Raw genomic sequence first — 15,519 nt, forward strand, 5'->3', positions numbered from 1 at the left:
AGTACAGTCCATACGCCATGACATTGAGGATCAATTGTGCCACAGCAAGTGAGCCACAGTCAATTAGTGCATAAATTACACTGGTCAACACATTTTTAAACAGATGCAGGTTAAAGATTTGAGGGTGTATTTTTAAAGGGTAAAATGTTGAATGTTTTGTAAGTGGAAATGCAGGGTGTAATTAAGAGATACACATTGAATTTTGGAAATGGAAAAAAAAAGTTGACACTTCCCAAATTTACCTCAGGGATAAAAGTTGTAATGGGATGAATTGGCCAAAAAAAATGTAAATTAGAGGAGAAAAACAAAAAAAATTGTGGGGAAAAGTTTGAAATTCTAACTGGAACGACGTAAATGTTAAATGCACCATTAGGAATGAATGGGGAAAATGTGGGTGAAAAATGCGATATTTTGGAGAACTGTAAATGCTTCGAATGAGAAAAATGGAAGCCCTCTGGGGCAAGAATCTTTGGAATAAGTTGAAGTTGGAAAGGGTTGAATAGGATGAAAATTGAAGTAGATTTGAAATGTTGACTTTGCCATTGGAAATGTTCAATAAATGTCGGGAATTACTGCACTACGATATACTTCTCTTTAGTTAGTGTGTTTAAATTTAAGGACTTTAGTCGAATTAAAAAAAAGTCTTCTGTGGAATGGCTTTTCCCATGTGGTGACTTAAACGATTAATGCGTGACTATTAGAATGCTCTGGAATGTCGGGGCTTTGCACGTCGTGAATTTAAAGCGTTTCAAGGGTGCTTTAAAACAAATTAGTTTTCTGACTAAAAGTAAAACTCAAACTTGCCCAAAGCAGTCCCTTTTGAAGGATGAAGCTTGTTTGCTTTGTTACGTTCACTGTCCTTTGGATCTTCTATGGGACGTTGCCGCCTTATGGTTACAGTTTCCCAGTACAGTATTCGGACGGAGTAGTAAAGTAACTTGTTAATAAATGGTTATTGAATTAAAGTATGAACGAGCATGTGTGTGCATAGGCTTTAATCATCAGCCAAAAAGTATCATTCATTTCACGTGCTCATATATTTAATCTACGTCGTTGTTCCCGGTACTTAGTGAAATACCAGAATTTCCGAGCTGACTTGAATCTGACGCGTGTCTGCTGCGTAATGACCGAAGACGTCAGGTGAATGCTAAACATGGAGGAGTCATTCCCAGTCAATTAAAAGTTTTTTTAAACAGTTGGTCATGGCGAAGCAGTACGATATTTTGTTCCGGATTCTCATACTCGGGGATTCGGGGGTTGGCAAGACGTGTATGCTGCGTCGCTTCACGGACAAGGAGTTCGATACAGGACATATCTCCACCATCGGTAAGAAATTAGTATAGAAAGAAGCCACCGGACTTGTTTGACGCCTCTCCCTGAAACTCGCGGGTGTGAACCACCTGCCGACGAATTAAAGTCACTCGTTTGTGAACTCGGAATGTAAGCTACCATCAGGCGTTTTAAGTATTTTTCTCGTCAAGCCATGTTTACTTTTTTTGTGTGTGTGAAGAGGGGATAAGTAGCTCTCCTTGTTGGCCCGGCAGGTTTGGTTCTGACTGCCTCCGGGCGCACGCGCGCACACGAGAAATATTTTCAAGTTTTCCTATGGATACAATAAGAAGGCAATACAGCTAGCAGCAAAATGACATTCCTTTTAATATTTTTTTTCATTGCATTTAATCCTACAATGTGGTTGAGAGCGAAAGAATATGGGAAGAGGGTGTTTACTTTTCGGAAAGAAGTTTGAGGTGCCACAGTTGTCATTGCAGTAACATTGCAGATGAGAAACCTTGTCGGCCTTCTGAAGCTAAGCCATGTGCTTGATTATTCTACGATGCCTTCTGTGGCATACATTTTAAAAGAGGTTAATGTAGAATCTGTGTCGTGCAGTGTGTATGTGATTAACGGGCTCTTTGGTAGAAGAGATGAAAGTAATTAGTGGCTGACAGCAAATTAATACAGCATTTACATTTTATGAGATATGGATTGCAATTCTAATTGGTGTCTTGTATATAAATACAATACTAGAAAAGTAATGTAACTATACTTCACTATGAATAAATAACACAAGTGTTTATTGTGTAAGTGAGAATTGGAGAAGGGCAACAGTCTCCTTCCAAAATAGCATAACAAACTTATTCAGAAGTTTTTCTTTCTTTCTTTTTTTTTTTTTTTCAAACACTTGGGCCACATTAATCAGGTGTAGGCGTCCTCTTTGGGAGTTGTGATTGGAAGACGTGTGCTTGTGGGTGTGCGGGTGTTTACGTAAGCTTCCGGCTGACACACGACAGCTTTCTATTTGCTGCCGCAGAGGAGACGTTGACTTTTATGTGGGGATTTTGGGACATTTCCAGCCGACCGTAACCTTTAAATCATTCTGAGGTCTAATTAGGAGTAAAAAAAAAAAAAACAAAGAAAAAAGCATCACAACTATCACAATAAGTTACACATGGAGCCTGTGATGGATAAATAACACAAGAAGCATGCAACTTGAGGCATTTTTTTTTTACACAAATTTAGTATTTAACTTTAACAGTTTGTGAAAAAGTGTGATTCCGTTCGGTATTATTAAATATCTATTGAGTAGCCGTATGCACTGACGCCGACTGTGGAGCCAGGTCAAGCGGGGGAGCTTCATTTGACTCAGCCGGGCCACAAATGTGCTCCAAAGCTGCCCGGTGTCCATGTTCCAGCTTCCAGAGTTATTGAAGACATAGATAGGCAGAACCTTACACTGAAGTCCACTCTTCTGTTTGTGATCTGGGATGGGCCTTTTCAAGTTGTCATGAATTAAACATGACAGCGATCCAACATCAGTCAAATTTGCTGCGTGCGAGATGAAATGACTGCTTGCTTTCGCTCTGTTGACATACTGTAATCCACAAATGGAATTACACAGGTTTGTTATTCCCATGGTTTCTATAAATAAAGTGTACTTTGGAAGCTGGTTGGCAACTAATCATATCAAGTATTTTTATTTTTTCAAATTGTAATGCTGTTTAATCCTAATGAGATTGCTTGGAGTTATTTCCAAGTTTCATCCAGTTTTTACATGTACAAACAAGAGTAAAGTTAACTCCCACCTACTGCATATGCAAACTCGCCTACATTAGTTTTTTTTTTTTTCACATGAACCTATTCACTGAAACCTCCCTTTTTTGTATTTTGTGTAGCACCCTAAGATGCCCATATGTATAATGACTAAACAATATTCATTTTACAAGTGCAAGCGGTGGTGGAAATGCAAATATATTGAAGCTATAGTTCAACAGAAATCTTATGTAATTTTAGTTTTCAATTTTTTGCTGTACCCACCCACAGTAGATGAAAATCTGCAAGAAAGGCACCATATAAAAATAAACATGTATAATTTTACCACCCAGCACAGGTGTGTCTAGCCCATTTTCAGGTGTGCTAAAGCATACCCAAGTAAATCCAAGCCCCATCAAAATTGAAGAAAGCTTCTGACTTTATTCATTGTGTGACCTTATTTAACAAACTAGAGAAATGCTAAAACCATTCAATCCTTGGTAGAACCGTAATATTCTATCAACATGATAGTTTTGCCTCAAAGATGGTTTTAATCCATCCGATCCTTCCCACCTCTTCCTGACTGAGCCGCAAGCTGTGAGAGTGCAGTCTTCAATCACATGGAATAGTTTGACTGATTAGCAATATATTACTTAAACACATATGGGATTTTTTTTTTACTTCCATCACTTAATATCAACACATTATTATAATTATCAGGCATAATTTCTGCCGCATTTAACCATAGTTCACTGTTTATATTGTTAGGTAGGAGTTGACTGACATTCTCTAGCTGGGAAATCCTACAGTTGGTCAAACAGTAATACTGTCCTTTTTGAATTACAATGAGAGAAGCATGATTTTTCCATGCACACATCTTAATATTAAAGCTAGACCCACTGATAAGCTAAGTGAGTGGATGGCATTACTTTAAGCCTATTAAAACCAAACAAATAAGCCATATAATTTAGTCTAATGAAAGTCCGCCATCTTAATGCTATCAAATATAATGCAAAGTACTATAGGTAGGCTGACGGAAATTAGTATAGACCAGGGGTGGGCAAACCTTTTGACTGGCGGGCCACAATAGATTCTAAAATTTGACAGAGGGGAGGAGCAAGATGGATGGAGTGTTTTGGTAACCTCACCTCATCTGAGAAAAAAAAATAAATTTAAGTTTAAATGAAAGTGAACAAAATCATGAAAACAATATATATGTCTTTGAAAAACCACAGTATTTAGAAAATAATACATGAACAAGGTTTATTCATTTAACTTTTTTAAGTTTGGTGGGCCGGATTAAAACGTTTAATGAGCCGCATGTAGCCCCCGGGCCGTAGTTTACCCACCCCTCCTATAGACGGTAATTAGAATACTTTAGTTCAAACAACTGCTATTTTGTACACAGCGAGCAACAGCACATACAACCAGAGCATGCAACAATACTCACAAGCATATATTCTTTCAGCTCTCCGTGAACAACAAAAATTAAACAAAATTAAGCTTCTGTGTCCTTGTAAAATCTCGATGATTTAAACAAAGACTCCCATAAAAGTGTCTCAGAGTGACCATAAAATGCTTGAAAAGTCAGTCGTGCGTGTGCGATTGCGATTCAAAGCAAGATCTCGTGCCCAGTCCGCCACACTGAGTTGTACCATGATTACGTCATCTGTTTCCTTTTGTTTTGGCTGATTTTATAATAAATTCTTATTTGTTAAGGTGTGGACTTTAAAATGAAAACTCTCGAAATCGATGGAATCAAGGTGCGGGTGCAAATATGGTGAGTTTTTTTTCCTTTCAAATTTGCCTGATTTATTTTGTTTTCCTGTCTGTGTGATCCTCTCTGGTTGTTTTCAGGGACACCGCCGGTCAGGAACGCTATCAGACTATTACCAAACAGTACTACAGACGTGCGCAGGTGATTTATTTTTTTTTTGCCAAACCGACATGAATTATTATAATTATTATCTCCTCTGCCGCAGTTCTTGGTTTCTTCAGTATTAGTAAAATCGGATCCCCTACCAAATGTCATCAATGAGAACGGTTCTCATTGAGCTCAGCTAAGGAGGGAAGATTATAGTCTGTGAGGAGGAGAAGGAGTAGTAGTGACGTGTTTAAAAAAAGGAAAAAAAATAGCAAAGAAAGAAACGTCATTAAATTAACAATGATGGACTGATAATGACAGATTTGGTCGGCTTGAAATAATGACGCTGCTGATTTGATGAACACTAGGCCCACTAGGCTACTGTAATTTAAAGTTGGGCGTGATTGTGGTCATTGCTGGAAAACATTTTAAGAAACAATTCCCTTTAGGATAAAAAAATGGAGAGGTTTTGTTTATTAGATAGATGAAGTTAACTTTTGCTGCTATAAAAATATTAATTTCAAATTCTCTGATTTCCACAAACACTTTTTAGCATTTTCAGATAGTCCATTCCATTCTTCTTGATTTCTAAGTGAATTTTTTTCTTAATGTCTTGGTGACTAACCATTTTTTTCCCCTCAGGGTATCATCTTTGTGTATGACATCACAAGTGAGTCCTCCTTTCAGCACATAGTCAAGTGGGCCACCGACGTCGATGAGGTAAGCCGATATGAATCATACATTGTAAATAGAGTGCAAATGACACGGCATCTTCTTCTTCTCTCTTGTCGTCTCACAGTACGCACCGGAAAAAGTGCAGAGGATTTTAGTAGGAAACAAATCGGACGAAGAGCCCAGGAGGCGAGTTACGAGGGAAGAAGGAAGCAAGGTTAGACTCAACTTTTTCATCACTGCCACTCCCTACGATTTGGGAAGGAAATGCTTTAACAAAAGATTTGGCCAGTTCCTGGTCTGAACTGTTCTAAATTTCGGTTCCGTGGTCCCAAATGTAGAGTTAATATTTGCATTCATTCCTAAGAAGAGTTTGTTTAATAGTCAACTCCTGTGCTAGGATAATAGATTTGATGTCATTTTAATCTCATAAAACAATTGCTTTCTTTGTAAGCCTGATTTAAAATATCCAACTCAATATTGCAGCTGGCAGAAAGGTACGGAATGGACTTCTTTGAAACCAGCGCGTCCACGAGCCACAACATTGACAAGGTAGTCGATAACCCACATCCAAAATAATGTGCAGTGTGCACACGTACATTTCCTCTAAGTAGTCGTATCGTCTGTCTTTCAGTCATTCAATCGAGTGACAGAACTGGTGCTGCAGGCTCACAAGAGAGATGTGGACAACCTGCTGGGATCTCTGGATGATTACTTAAACAGGGCTGGGTTGGATGAAAGTGGTCAAGATAAAATCGGCAGCATTCGGAGAGTCTGTGGCTGTGCCAGAATCTTTTAAAACATAATTTTCCTCCTCTAATTGACTCCCCCCCCCTTTTTTTTGTAGCCCTGCTGGTTTTGTTGGTGACTGTATAGGCAAGTGCATTTTCGCACCAACTGCCACTTCTAAACCTGTTGCTTTCTAAACGTATTTATAGTTTGTTAATTTATAATGCATTGTTGGGGTATTTAGTAAAGTGAGAGGAAGACGATGAATTATTTAAACCTTGAAACTTGAGGCTTCGCTCGTTTACAGTCAATGTGATCCCCCTTGTGTGTTTATTCTGTTTCTGAATGCGGTATAGTGAACCCCTGCAATTCGCACAGATAAGAGCCGAGCCCTGCCACAAATAGTGAAAATACGCCAATAGCTGATGCCCCACCCAACAAGGTTTGGCATCGCTTACAGAGGCCAGAAGTAGGTGCAAATCTTTTTTCTTTCTATTAGACAACGCTGTGGCCTGACTAGATGAAGCTGTTCCCCTTCATTTCAACATAGTTTCTTGTCACCAAGATACCATAAGATTGTGCCAATATTTTTACATTAAACGTGGCTTTGGCTTGATCACAAAAATATGATATGAATGAGTTTTAAAGCGAATAAGAGAAAAAAAATATTCCGAAACTGGGTGGATTTGTGATTGCCAAATTGCGACTATGCAGAGGTTCGCTGCACTTCCTATTTAACGTGGCAAACGTCAACACTGCACTTAATTGATTCAAAGTCTATGTTGCTTTTGCCACCGACGTTATTTTAAATGAATTTTAGTTTTTAAAAAAGTGTCGTGAAAACATCCAAGAATTAAATAAATGTTTAAAAAGTACTACACATGGCGTTGCTGAATTGAAATGGAGAGTGAGTTCGGGTTTCACTGAGAGTTTGGTTTTCATCACGTGTGGAGAAAGACTGTTAAGGATGTTAAATGTTTGATGGCTGACATGGTTGCCTGCCAATTTGTCTTTTTAAATACTTTTGAAAATCATCCATACTACTGTAGACCTACATCATTTAGCAAAAAACAAAACTTAAAATTGTGTTTTAAAACTCTTCTCCAGTTTTATGCATCTAATTGATAAGAGAGTATTGAATTTCTGTTGTAGATCAGTTTTCCCGCAGGGTCATCTGATCCTAGTGCCACCAGCGAGTAAGGTGACCATCGGCCGGTCTTATCCAAAACTCCGACCTCCCTCCAGTGCACAGGCTCTCCTGTGCTGCTGAGAATGGCATTCATCGCCAAGACCTTCTACGACCTGAAGGCCACCACGCTGGAGGGCGACTCGGTGGACTTCAACGTGTACCGCGGGCGGGTGGTGCTGATAGAGAATGTGGCGTCGCTCTGAGGCACCACCGGCCAGGACTTCAGCCAGCTCAAGCAGCTCCAGGGCAAGTACCCCCATCGACTGGTGGTCCTGGCCTTCCCCTGTAACCAATTTGGCTATCAGGTTAGTTGAGCATCAGAGAGAAGTCTTATGATATTAGATTTTTTTTTTTTTTTTTTTTTTTTGGTAATCCCACAACAATATGTTTGAATTGAAAAAAGTTACAGAAGAACCTCCCGGTTCTGGGATCAGCAGATTTATTTTCGCACAGTTCATATATATAACTCCATTTGTTTTTCTCCTTCACCTTTATTTTGGGTGTTTCCACTATCTGCCACAAGATGGCGGCATACCTATTTTGACAGAATTTGAAAGAGGAGTGTAAATAGGACGAATTTCAAAATCACCCTAAATTTGGTGAAGATTGGATAAGAAATCCTCTATAGTCCTGCTCTTTACACCTTCAAAAAGTGTCATCTGTAGGTTAACGTTATAATGTACATCCTTGGGCATAAGTATTGACGTGTATCGCTACCTTAATTTTGATCTCCAATAAGTGAAATTGATGCTCTATTGGGTTTGGATCAGTGAAAGTGCTTGCTTTCCAAACGTGTTGTTACTTTTCACAGTATCTCACAGTGAGATAGCTAAAGGCAAAAATGGGAGAGAACATGCAGATTCAATGTAAAACAAAAAACAAATGGCGTCCCGTAGTTTGGGATCTCATTGTTTTAATGGATGAAACCAAGCTCAGATTGATCGGAGAAAGAAAAGAACTGCTCCAGATGAAAAGAATACCACAACTTATGCCAAATGGTTGGATAGAAATGTGTAATCACTCAAGTTGTTGGCTTGATCCAAAACCAATCAAGCATTCTTTTCATTGACAAAAAAAAAATAAAGTGATGGGATGAAGTTCCAAAATTAGCACCATTTGACAGTTACCCAAATAACTTATGTGCTTCCAGGAGAATTGTAGCAATGGTGAGATCCTTACTTCCTTACAACATGTACGTCCAGGCGGCGGATTCCAGCCCAACTTCACCATCTTTGAGAAATGCGACGTCAACGGAGCAAACGCACATCCTGTCTTCGCCTATCTCAAAGAGAAACTCCCCTATCCCGATGATGACCCCAACTCCCTCATGCAAGACCCCAAATTCCTGGTTTGGAGTCCCATCAACAGGACCGACGTATCTTGGAATTCCTCATTGCACCCGAGGGAGAGCCGTTTAAAAGATATAGCAGGAAGTTCCCCACTATTGACATAGAGCCTGACATTCAGCGATTGTTAAAATTAACTAAAACGTAAGAATGTAAACTTTTTAACACCACGTTTAAGTCTTATTTAATGAAGGTGATATATTGAAACTAAAAGGGATATCATCTGAAGCTTTGTAAGTGCTTAAAGTATGTGGTTGCATAAGTTTTTGTTTTTTTTTTGTTTTTATGGATATATTTAATAAATATATTAAATAAATTCAACCTTATGTTCCCAATCGTCGCGTTTCGACAAAAGTCGGGATGTGGCGTAGTTGATCACTTACACATGCAGAAAGTCTTAATTACAGTTAAAAAAAATAAAACAAAAATATATGGCTAAAATTACAAATATATTTTAGTAACATGTTTTGTCTTGAAAATCTGATTTTTTTTTGGGGGGGGACGAAAAAAGACTTTTTTTATATGAAAAATTTTTCTGTTAAAAATCAACTAAAGTTAAAAAATAAATTTTTTTCCTCTTACAATATTTTCCATTTTTTTACCTGTTAAAATGATCACGTTTTGTCCTAATAGAATTTATTTTTCCAACTGATTGTGTGACAAAGCAACAATTGCTTTCTTGTAACATTCCCTTATTAGATTGCAAGTTCTTGTACAGTTTCTGTTAAGAATACTTCTGTATTCAACTACAGAAGTTCCCTACACAAATGACTTAAGATTTCGATTTATTTCTCATAAAATGACGAAGCCGTTCGTAATCTCGAATTGCCGTATATCTGTTCCGTCGTAAACAGAATACCTATACAGACACGTCGCTCGCTCAATCGTGTGTTTTTCTTCTTCTGCCCAGCAGATGGTGCTCTATAATTGATTTTAAAACTGGAAGGTTTCTACAAATTAATATTCACCGCACACATACCTTACAAAATGATTGCCGATGGGAATAACGTTACCAAAGCCTGTCTCACAACAGTTTACAATCGTTTTCTCTTTTGATGCATGCTGACATTGTACACTTACCGGTCACAAAATGAGGTGCACTGACTACCATCCAAAACAGACATGGACCCCCCCACCACTAATTTTGAATTTGATGTCTGCAACACATTCCCAAAAATGGGACAAGGACGGTCACATTTATCGTATTTATTGTCTCAATCCACAATTCAGAGAGGAGCATGGGACAGTCCCCCTTGGTTGTCTTTGTTGCCGAATCCAGTCACAGGGACAGGGAAACAAAAGTTGTAAGTCAGAACTCGTGGTAGGAGGCATAAAACACGACAAACAGAAGGAACAAGTAATCATGTGATGGCAGAACCCATTAGGAAGTGGAAAACTGGTTGTTGGATCTCTTATGGATGTCAGACAAACTGACAATGGGGGAGTCATCCACAAAGCCTTAAATGGGTCTCTTTGGCTGACTGGCAAAGGTCGGCGTGGCCTAGAGTGATAAGATCTATGGATACCAGGGCATAGAACCTTACTCGGTGCTTTTACTCCAGATGTGATAGGTCAGCTTTTAAATCATCATCTCATCACACAAGGGAAGGTTCCTTCCCAAGGTGTAAGTTGTTTGCAAGGTCTATGAATAAGAAGTTATTTTCGGCACATCACTTAATAGTTGTTAAGCAACTCACCACACTGGTCTGGCAATCCTCCAAGATCTCCAGAGGACATTTGGGGCTACATTTGGATGTTTACTCTCAATTTGCTGCATACCCTCAATGAGATCTTGATTGACTCAGATCTTGGGGACACATTTGTATATTTTGGACTTAAGTAGACTATATTCAAGAGTCTGTAGTGTACTTTTATTGGCTGGCAAGCCAGCCTATTAGCTTGTCATAGCAGCAAAATAGACACTAATATAAGATCCACGTGCCCATGATGCGGTGACAACCATGACAGTTAATTGCTCTTCCACTAGATGGCAGAAGGTACATAATTAAAGGGGGTGTCTAAAATTTAAAACAAACAGTTTTTGTTAATATAGTTTGAGATGACAGAAGTTAATGATTAAAATGGTCAGTGAAATGAGCGTTGAGTGTGCCGAGAAATAATTGACAACTATCAATCCTGCCTTCTGTCTCTGATTGGTTGTTTTTCTTCATGTGCCGACATTTCTTGAAAATCAAAATCAAGGCGGAAAATGGGATTAGGAAAATTGACACCCACCTTTTAACATGTCTACTTGTTGTGACATTTTACTGGTGTTGTGACGTGAGTTTTTTTATAATATAAAATATGTGCCTTGGTTGTCACAGGTGTCAAGAACTAACAAAATAACTACCGTTTTTTTAAAGCCATTTGCATTAATGAAATTTGATTTATCTTGCAATCAACAAACACAATTTAAAAAAACATGAAAACTAATACTTAAGCTGATAACATTTTAACGAAAACAGCAATTTCAAAAACATAAAATCGAATAAAAATTACCAAACCTGTACTAAAAAACAATTATATCACATTTTAAAGAGCAAAAGTCAAAATGAAATAAAAATGAACTATGACGAAAAATCCCAAAACGATTATAATCCTGGTGCCTTGCTTCAATAAAGGTTAAGGAAGCACCGATCGCAGACAGTCAAACAAGAAACGTCGCAACTTCCGGTTGAGAGTGTGCTTTTCCTTTCCCTTACAACGCGCACGCGCACGCGCACGCACACGCGCCGGGCGTCCGACACCACAGGTGAGCCCCTGTTGCCACGGGAACGTTTCGTTTTGCGCCACATCTCGCGAGACTTGGGCGGGTGGCAGGCGATAGGCAGAAGAGAGCCACAGCGAATGATCTCATCCTTTCAGCAGCAGCAGCTGCATAGCGCAGCGAGGCAAAGCCGCAACTTTTTTCTATCAAACTTCCAAGTTGCGCTTTGGCTGGGATAAAAGAGAAAAAAAACAAAAAGCCGAGTCAACCCGCCACGTTTGAAGGTTTAAAAAAAAAAAAGACAGCGAGAGGAAGTGGACGAGGGAGGTCGCGTGTTGTTGCTTCATGTCAAGGACTTGTGGGAGCCGAATTGAACAAAAGGCAAGGCTTCGTATTGTTTTTTCAGCTACAAGAAGAAGACGAGAAAAGCCCCCAACAAAGCAGAGAAGGTGAGTTGGGGGTGGGGGAGAAATTGGTGCATTTTGGTGGTCGCACTCACGTACACGTCTGGCGCTGCCACCGCGGAGGACGAAGCAAAAAGGTGCAGTGATGAGTCAGTGTGCAAAACCTACCCGTGTTTCTCTGAATTTTAAACTCTAAAGATGTTCGACGGCCTCTGTAGTGAACCAACCCCCCGCCATCCTCCGACCCCTCGCGACCGTTGCTGTCAAAAATCCGCATTGTCCCCAGCGGTCCTCCCAGAGCTCATTCACAGGTGGTTCCGTGAACGTTACATGGCTCTAGAATCGACAGTCTGCTAGTTTCCGTGCTACTTCAATAACATCTGGATTTTCCATAAGGCAAAACTGGGTTGTCAAACTCATAGTGTTTATGATTGTGAAAATCATACAAATGTGGAGTCACCTTGTCATATTATTGTGTATAATACATAATAGGTGCATATGTGTAATTATTATTTTGAAACTCAAGGGTCATGAAATCTCCACGAAATCCATGAAAAATGATATTTTAACAACACTTTGAATTTGATTCTATGTAATGAAAAGCAATGACAACATTTAATATACATCTACTGTATGGTTCATTTTATGCTATGGGGGTATTTGGTTGGAAAATGCTTAATAAATACCAATTTAGGAGGCTTATACGAGCAGGATTTTGGAGCCTATCAGTGAGTTAACAAAAATACATGATCACCGTTCCGATCAAAAGATGACCAATCTCTACAATCTATTCAAACAACTTGTTTATTTATCGTATCGACCACCGCTATCCATGTGGGATCGGGACCGGCCTGGCCCACGAATAGTGAAAATTCACATATAATTGACGGCCATTAAACTGCATTGGGGGAAAAAAACAACAATTAAAACATTTTTTAAAAATACTCAAAACGCAGATCTCCCGAAACTAACCCCTCACTCTAAAAAAATTACGTGAATAAAAAAATCTGAATGTATATGTTGAGAAATTTTGGATTATTAACAATGGCAGCACTGAACGTCCCTTGAGTAAACAAGATTGTGTTTTTTTGCCAAAATGAAAAGAGCACATCCATTTAGCAAGAAGTGTGACATTGAGTTTGAGGTTTGGAGAGATTAGCTTCAGTGGGTCCCACAAAATGATTTGCCGAGCTGGATTTGGACCCCATGCCTGGAGTTTGACATCAGCCGTTAATGGTTCTTGTGCTGCATGACTTATTTTCGAAACATGCACTTGATTGTGCTTGTGAATGATCAGTAACGTTGTTGACTCGTTTTTTTTTTTTTTAATTGTTTTTAATTATTCCCAAAAAATGCATTTTGCTCCTTTTTTAATGGTCCCCTGTTATGAATGAGAAGGCCCATCTTGATGAATCAGTCACATGTCTGATCGAGCTGCATAGATGTGCCAATGCAGCAACACCAAACACATCTTTTGTTTAGTTAGTTACAACCATGCCACTGTGATACTTTTTTAAATTTTTTTATTTTTTTAATAACTTATGTAACACATCCATTTAATGAAAAACAATTTCCACTCATCTACTTGAATCGCACAGTCTGTGACAGTCAAGTAAGGAAGGGGGCACCTTTAAAGTTCAGCCCTGGACAAGGATCAAGCATTTTTGGCATTCTTTGAAGGCTTAGCTTGAGCCACAGTGGCGCGATTTATTACACTGCCATCTTCACTTGTGACTCTAATCTCCGCTTTGTCTGCTTTAATTGTTACTGTTCATTCAAACAACATTTTTTTTGTGGTACTATTTATTTGGGCTTGTCATGGAATCGTCAGTAGCTGCTGATTATCGCCGCAGAGGAAAGTATGCACGCTCTGTTTTAATATACCACAGTACTCTGCTCTGTCAAGGTTAGAAAAACACAGCTTTGTTCCGGCCGTTAAGATCATGTTGAGACTCGTCTGCAGCCATATCAAGAGGACTCCAATAAGATTGTATCAGGAAAATTCCAGCGGAGACTTCAATCGGTCCTGTTACTTGTTGCTAACCTGCCTGGCATTTGTGGCAATTTTGAGAGTCATGCTAGCTCCCGTTTGGCAGATATTCTCCAAATATTAGCATTTGAATTAATGATTAATGAGTAAAAGGAGATAGCTGCTGCTCCACGCCCCTGTTAAGATATTTTGGTCATTGAAGACCATGGTTGTTGACCGGTGTATCAGTTTTGTTATTGATTGGAGTTATGTTAAGTTTGTGGATTTTTTTTTTGTCAGGGTTGCACATAAAATATTGGGGTGGTTCTCAAATGAACACCAGGGATTGCTGTTTGCTGTTAATTTTTTTCCCCCATCCACCAAACTCTCGGCCAGGCGTGGGAAAACTGCGGTCCGGGGGCCACATGTGGTCCGTTAAACGTTTTAATCCGGCCCGCCAAATGTGGAAGAAAATTAAATGAATAAATCTTGTTAATGTTTTATTTTCTAAATACTGTGGTTTTTCAAAGATGTATATATTGTTGTCATGCTTTTGTTCACTTTGATTTAAAATTAAATGTATTTTTTTTTTTTTTTGTCCGATCAGGTGAGGTTACCAAAACACTCCATCCATCTGCTCCTGGTCCAGCCCCTCTATCAAATTTTAGAACCCATTGTGGCCCGCCAATCAAAAAGTTTGTCGATCCCTGCTCTAGAATGAACTTGATGAAACTTATCGTTAATATGAGTAGATATGTAATTTTAATATTGCTGAATACTTTCAGTTTTTATTCATTATTAATCATATACCAGGGGTACATAATGGCTCATTACAAGAATACTTAATAATTTACTGTTTTAAAAAAGACAAATTAATATTTAACACAATTGAGTTGAATGACACGTTCATAAAATTAACTTTCCACCTCTGACTCGCAGTGTCAAATCAGCTAGCTTACTTAGCAAAGTTGTCGAGCGCGACCGCCTGCTGTTCACTCTTTATTTACACTATAGGCTGCTTTTGTGTAAGAACAATTTTTGACGGAACTTCGGAGTTGCAGCGCAGCGACACAGAGATAACTGTCTTACCGCCGGCTGTCCTGCGACGCGTTTGGCCACTATCAGCCGTCTACTGTCGTCGTTAGCTGAGAGCCAGCCTGTCCAAATCAAGCCAGCCGCCATAAAAGTTGTTCATAGTTGTCCAAAGGATTAATTCCACATGTGTGAGACTTCTGATATGTTATTGGGATGCTAACGCGACAAAATGGCACAATACGCAGCCGCATAATTAACAGTTGTCAGATGAGAAGAATCTTCCATTTAATGGCAGAAAAAGGCCATAAACGCTCATGTTTTCCATCAAGACAAATGCTCCCGCTCCAGACTTAATTCCTGAAGGCGAGTGCTTCTATTTTAAGTCTTTGCATTCTAACTTCTCGCACGACAACAAACCGTTGTTTTGTTTCATATACCCTTTTATCACGACGTAGAGAGGGAGGTTCCCGTTGCTAAATTAAGATGATGTTTCTCTTGTCTCTTGAGTGGGAATTGCTCGTGCAAAGTTACAAGGCAACAAACAATAAGAGGAGCTTTGTGTCGCGTTACAAGT

General features: G+C 39.1%; 2 protein-coding genes across 2 annotated transcripts; both read left to right on the forward strand.

Moving 5' to 3' along the window:
* The first annotated feature begins 1,067 nt into the window (after positions 1-1,067).
* On the forward strand, positions 1,068-7,170 carry LOC148343094 (ras-related protein Rab-15-like). Its single transcript, XM_088315263.1, has 7 exons — positions 1,068-1,326; positions 4,750-4,810; positions 4,888-4,948; positions 5,537-5,614; positions 5,694-5,783; positions 6,053-6,118; positions 6,201-7,170. Exons 1-7 carry the CDS (start codon positions 1,203-1,205, stop codon positions 6,363-6,365), a joined length of 645 nt encoding a protein of 214 aa, XP_088171389.1. The 5' UTR covers positions 1,068-1,202; the 3' UTR covers positions 6,366-7,170.
* Positions 7,171-7,328: 158 nt separating this feature from the next.
* gpx2 (glutathione peroxidase 2) lies at positions 7,329-9,037 on the forward strand. The gene is given in 3 exon segments (XM_088315311.1): positions 7,329-7,789; positions 8,635-8,866; positions 8,869-9,037. Coding segments are annotated over 3 exon segments (564 nt in total). The 5' UTR covers positions 7,329-7,567; the 3' UTR covers positions 8,979-9,037.
* Positions 9,038-15,519: the final 6,482 nt, after the last annotated feature.

The sequence above is a fragment of the Idiotropiscis lumnitzeri genome, chromosome 1, assembly GCF_059441095.1.
Source record: "Idiotropiscis lumnitzeri isolate Australia: NSW breed Sydney's pygmy pipehorse chromosome 1, RoL_Ilum_1.0, whole genome shotgun sequence".
Taxonomy (NCBI): Eukaryota; Metazoa; Chordata; class Actinopteri; order Syngnathiformes; family Syngnathidae; genus Idiotropiscis; species Idiotropiscis lumnitzeri.